The sequence below is a fragment of the Otolemur garnettii genome, unplaced genomic scaffold (assembly GCF_000181295.1).
Source record: "Otolemur garnettii isolate 467f Iridium unplaced genomic scaffold, OtoGar3 scaffold00108, whole genome shotgun sequence".
NCBI classification, from domain to species: Eukaryota; Metazoa; Chordata; class Mammalia; order Primates; family Galagidae; genus Otolemur; species Otolemur garnettii.
Window position 1 is genome coordinate 3,950,368 of NW_003852503.1, and position 6,363 is coordinate 3,956,730.

At 47.2% G+C, this 6,363-nt stretch overlaps 1 protein-coding gene across 1 annotated transcript in view; it reads right to left on the reverse strand.

Moving 5' to 3' along the window:
• The window catches only part of GRIK4 (glutamate ionotropic receptor kainate type subunit 4), a 316,114-nt gene that overhangs the window by 172,410 nt on the left and 137,341 nt on the right, over nt 1-6,363 (reverse strand). The window contains exon 3 of the mRNA XM_003796804.2: nt 4,129-4,293. Coding sequence (XP_003796852.1) covers nt 4,129-4,293 — 165 coding nt within the window. The remainder of the gene's footprint in view (nt 1-4,128; nt 4,294-6,363) is intronic.

The window sequence follows — 6,363 nt, forward strand, 5'->3', positions numbered from 1 at the left end:
CCTATGGTCACTGCTACTTGGGAGGCTGAGGCAAGAGAATTGCTTGAGCCCAAGAGTCTGAGGTTGCTACGAGCTGTGATGCCAGGACACTCTACTGGGTGGCGACAAAGTGAGACTCTGTCTCAAAAAAAAAAAGTGACCTTCATGTTGAATAAACTCACTATACGAAAACCTGTGTGTCTGAACCAGATACAACTGGGGCTGATTTTCTACTCACCCCTCTCCAGTTTCCTGGGGGGCTATGAATACCCTGTGTGATCCTTTACATCTCTGAACTTCACTTTCAACCATCAGTTGAGGGGGTTGACCGCTAGTCTCCAACCTTGTTAGTTTCTTTACACTTCAGAATCTTTGATTCTTGAAATAACCATTGCTGAATACAATTTATTAAATATGACATGTACACAGCTTTTGAAAACCCACCTATTGCTGAAAGTAAGGTACGGCTGTCCCCTGTTGGATCGCTACAGTGTGAACTTCAGTCAGAGCCTCTACTTGCCACAACCAAAAACAACATCACCAGGGTCTCTTTCATCTCCTTGAAGCAGATCCCCTGGCCACGGGGCAATAGGTATAGAGTTAGGGGAATTGTCCAGGGCTCCAGAGCCACTCCTGTGTGTACTAATTAATGGTACGAATCAGCCCCAGGCCACTAGCCCAGGGAAATCACAGCCTATGGCTCTGAGCAGCAGCAGGCTTGAGGTGGCCCCCCATGGCTTCCAGAGGCTCAAAGCTGTCAGACGCATAAGCCCAGAAAACTGGAAAGAGAAGGGGAATATCCAATTACCACAGACATTGACACCAAGCAGGCCACTTGAGAAGAGCCCTGGAGACAGCGCTGCCACATTGAGCATGGCTGCAGTTGGAAACAGAGGAGAGAGGGAGGTGATGTGTGAGGGGGAGAGACGAAAGTCAGTAACAAAGCCACAGCTGACACTCACTGCATGTCGCTCTGTGCACGGTGCTAAGCACTTCACCTGTATTGTCTTGTGGGATGTTCTAAACCATCCTATGATGATATCACCGTCATCCCTGGGGGTTTTTTTGTTTGTTTTGAAACAGTTTCCCTATGTTACCCTCTGTAGAGTGCTGTCATGTCACAGCTCACAGCAACCTCAAACTCTCCGGCTTAAGTAATTCTCTTGCCCCAGCCTTCCAAGTAACTGGGACTACAGGCACCTGCCACAATGCTCAGTTATTTTTTGGTTGTAGTTGCTTGGCAGGTCATTGTTGCTTGGCAGGCCAGGGCTGGATTCGAACCTGCCAGCTCCAGTGTACATGGTGGATGCCCTAGTCACTGCGCTATAGGCACTGAGCCATCACCCCTGTTTTAAAAATGAGTAAACGGAGGCACATAATGGTTAAACAGCTGTCCATGTCATAAAGCTAGCAAGTGGTAGAGCCAGGAGTTAAACCTGGTCAGTCTGATTTTAAAATCCAAGCTCCTAATGTTTATCCTACATAATCTCCCCAAAGTGGGGATCACAGAGCTGCTGCTTCTTCTCCCCCCAGGGATCCTGTCTCCTTCCTACCTGCCTTCTCCAAAACATTGCCACTGATTCCAGTCCCTGCTCTATCCTCAACAGCAACAGGTGGTAGGGGCTTTAGGCAGCAGCCACCTGCCCCCTTATTTTGGAAAGAGCTGGGCTGAGACTTTTCTCTGAACTACCTGGGTGGTGTTTAAAACCCAATGTGGGGAAACACTTTGGCTTCAGATGAAAGGCCTTTGGAGTAGAAAGATCCAGAAGCCCTCTTATCTAACAGATGCAAATCATGTCTCAAACACACTGAGATATAAGAGCTGAACTGAGGGCCATTTGCTAAGAAAATACTTGGTGTCTAAGAAAAGGACATTAAAAAGATGCCCAAAGCTCTGTAATGTGAAATAAAGATATCAGTTTCCTTTATTGCCGATTCATCTGGCTTAATATTTTAGATGTATCGACTTTACTAAGCCAGGCAGCATGAGTCATGGGAAGAAGAAATTTACATCTGCTAACGATGCCCTCCAGATGGGCAAATCTCTGCTGTCTCAGATATTTTCCAGAGCTGAAGAACCGAAGGAAAGAGGAGCTGTTTTCTTCAAAGTACAGACTACAGAACTACTTAGAAATCTGGACCCATTTCTGAGACCTACCCTCTGGATGCTTCAGCCTGGATCAGAAGACTCATAAGAAGTTGTTGCTAATATTTCTAATTTCATCAGGAAGATCCTAGAAAATCTGAATGTTCCTTTACATTATACTAGAAATTAACTTTATGACAACTAGGATGTTTGTCTGTTCCCTGCTGAATCACCTGTGCCTAGAATAAAATATACCAGGCACTAGTGAAATATTTACGGGCTGACTGAACAAATGACTATGTAGGTCCCTGCTCCTCCCTGCCCTCTTCTGGACCCTCTTCTGGAGGAAGCTTGTGCAGAGATCCAGCTGGCCCCAATGGCTCTATTCTGTATGATTGGTAGCATGAACCTACCAATCATAGCGATGGACCAGAAGTGGACACTCCCCCAAGGCCAGTTACTGGGCAGTCTGGCCAACACTTAGAACTTCTGAGACTAGTCACCCAATAAGCTGAGCTGGTCCAAGAGATCCAGACCTTGGGGATCTAGGCTAAGAAGCATTGACTTTGTGCTTGGAAAAGAGCCCATAAGCCACCTGGGCAGGGACTACATCTGTCTTGTTTTCTGTGTTGTGCCCAGCATGGGATAACCTGAATCATGCCTGAAACGTAGTAAATGCTCAAGAAAAGTTCCTGAACAAAGAATAAATCAGGCCTAGGTAGCCAGTATGGGATAGGTGCATGGGGAATAAACCAGGGAAACCAAATAAGTAGAAGGGGACCACTAGGGTGCTGCAAGAGCATTAATATGTGTGTGTGTGTGTGTGTGTGTGGGTGTGTGAGAGAGAGAGAGATTGGCCTTCTTAACCTCCCTAGAGCCTCCCCATCCCCACCTGCTGAGCCTGGGCCAGAGTGAACGTGTATCTTTTCTTGCAGTCCTCACAGCCCAGGCTGGGGCACTGCTGGATCCTCAGATGGAAGACCAGATGTCAGATACATACTTGAGCAAACTGTTTTATTATGTTTATTTTTGTCATTGAGTGCTGTTAAAACTTCAAATGGGTCAGAAAGGGAGGTGATAGGGATCCTTGAGTCTTAAGGAATACACGCTGCCATCTGTCTGGGCTAAGTGGCTCTTCTCCTTCCCTCTGAACTGAAGCTGTTCATTTCAGCTTAGCTACAAGCCTCCAGCCCAGTAACTTGGACCTAATTCTGGAAGGTTATCAAGGTAATCCCAGAAACAGGTCAGAGGATTGCAAAGAAGTGTAGTGGATTGTGCACTGGGCTTACAGGGTGCAAGACTAGCCCTCCCCTGGACTAGCCATGTGGTTGGGCAAACTAGTCAATGTTTTTGAGCCTCAGTTTATTCCTAAAATGAAAGTACTAACACTTAACTCTCAGGCTATTATGAGAATTAAAAGCAGTGCCCAGAGCATAAAATAAAGGCTCTGTATGTATGACCTGAATGATCTACTATGTGTGTCTATAAAACACTGCAATCAACAGGTTTTCCCACAGTTGAAGTAATTTAAACCTCACAATAACCTGCAGGGTTTGTGAAATAAAGCCTAGCATTCCCATTTTACAGATGGAGAAACTGAGGTTCTGATAAGTGATTTGTCCTATCTCTGGTTACCCAGAGAGTGGCTAAACTCTACCCCAAGTCCTGGTTTCCTCCTACAACCCTCCCTCAACACTATAAGGCAAGAGAAGCGATCAGATGGACAGTGATGTAGCTACTGTTGGGCCAAGTGCCTCTCTTCTTTCTTACACACAAGATTCCAAGATTTGTGCAAAAATGTCCAGGAAATGGATAGATCAATACATGAAGGAATGAATGAATGGGTAAAGGAATGAATGCCCAAGTATCCTGTCTTAATTCTACTCTGCATATGATTCACAGCAAGACCTGGGAATTTCATCCTCACAGGGCCCTTGGTTCATGCTTCTCTCCTTCCCCTGGAAGTACTGACATCAGAGGCCCAGCAATGGGTGCAGCTCACACCCACAGCTTGTCCTATGCCAGCAAGGGAGGGCGAAGGCAGCACTCCCCATTCTACGTACTGGTTTCTGCAGTCTCGTACTCGCTGTCTCTGAGAAGCTCAAAGATGTCCACTTCGACCTTGGCCTTGCCCAGCCTCTCAGGAGCGCGGTTGATGCGGTTCTTGGCCAAGGTGATGGAGAGCCGCTCCCCTCTGCTGCACTCCATGGGGTCATCCAGGATAGCAGCTGTGGGCAGGCAACACACGGAGACAGTTGGAACTCCACCCGCTGCCGTCACCGCTCCTCCCTCTGCGGCCTGGCCCTGCTGCCACCTTTCTCTTCCAGGCACCCCCAAATCCCTCTCCACCCTGCCATCCCCCTGAGCAAGTCTCTCCATACTTGTGTGTGGGGGTGGGGTGAGGGTGGGGGCTGATGTAGCAGAGGATTCCAATGTGGACAGGAACCCTGTCCTGTGGGAATTCTGTCAGGCCATGATGGGCCACCAGGGGTCTTGTCTGCAGGAGATCCCTGGGGCCAACACTGTGGCACTCTGGGACGTAAGTGTGCATGCATACAGCCTGTGCTTTGAAAATGGCATTCTGGGCAGAGAGAAACTCTCCCTGAGTCAAGAGAAGGTTACAAGAGGCCAGGTTTGTTAGCAGATCTATGGTGAGAAGGAGCAGCAGCAGGGTGCTGCTGAACGCTGGCTCCCCAGGCTCCCATAAGCCACGTCCCTAAGGTGAGCTGTGTGGCTTCTCTGAAGCCCTTCTCCTCACTGGACTTCAGGAACAGTTAGATCACCTCATGGGACTGGTGTGAGGACTCCATAAAATGATGGAGGTAAGTAGCACTACACAGGGACTTAATCAGTGTGACTTAAACAGCAGGGGTGCCTGGAGTGGGGCAGTAACAATAGTCACCCAACTTCCAGAAGCCGTGTTAAGTATAAGTGTTGTAGAATCACAGAGAACTGGCTTCACATCCCAGCTCCCCCTCCCCCTTTTTTCTTTTTTGGAGACAGAGTCTCACTCTGTTGCCCTGGAGTTGAGTATTGTGGTGTCATAGCTCACAGGAACCTCAAAGTCTTGGACTCAAGTGGTCCTCTTGCTTCAGACTCCCAGCTAGCTGGGTTGACAGGCAATTGCTACAACATCCAGCTCGCTCTTGCTCAGGCTAGTCTCAAACTCCTGAACTCAAGCAATCCTCCCACTTTGGCCTCCAGACTGCTGGGATTACAGGCATGAGCCACCACTCCTAGCAAACACACCACTCGTGGCCCATATAGGGATCCAACCCCCGACACTGGCATTGTTAACACCACGCTCTAACCAGCTGAGCTGACCAGCCCCACCAGCTCTGCCCGTTACTAGCTATGGGACCTCAGTTTCCCTCACTTATAAGAAAGTGGAGGCAGCCTGTCCCTTGGGCTCTTGTGAAGATTACATGAAAAAGCGTGCTCAGCACGGTATTTGGTATCTATTAGGAAATAAATCTAGGTACTTAGATCCTAAATTCTCTTGATAGAAAAGCAGTTATAAAAATGAAAATCTCCACACAATTAGGGATTGTGCCAGGTGCCCGTAGTCCCAGCTACTCAGAGGCTGAGGTAGGAGGATCGTTTGAGCCCAGGAGTTTGAGGTTGCTCTGAGGTAGGCTGATGCCACAGCACTTTATCCTGGGGTGACAGAGAAAGACTCTGTCTCAAAAAAAAAAAAAACCCAAAATTGATTGTAGTAATGATTGTACACTTCTATGAATATACCAAAAAACACTGAATTTACACTTTAAATGGATGAATTACATGTTATGTGAATTAGATCTCAATAAAAACATTATAGAAAAAAAAATCAACCTTAAACTTTTAGAGGTTGACGACTCATAAAAGCAACACAAGGGCCTATAGTTTTTGACTCTCTGTGGCTGGTGTGGACAGAGAGACCCAGGCTTCATGATGTTTTTTCTGTACATACTCTCACATCTACCGAGACCCATCTCACAAACCAAAAACCAGGACATGGAATATTACAAAGCATTCATCCTCATTTGTGGATTTGTTTAAAGAGTTAAATTTCATTTACTCAGGCTGGCCACACATAGGGCAACAAAAGTATATCGCAAGACCCAGGCAATCAAGTGGGCTTCTGTGAATTAACTAGCAGAGTCCATGCACTTGTGAGCTGATTACCCACCTGCCAAAGGATTGTTCATGTGTAGCTGAAGAGTCTGGGAATGCTCAGGGAAGCAAGGCCAGACTGAAGTGGTTACTCCAGACACTGCAATAGTTACACTAGGCTGTAACAGGATGGGGACCTTAGG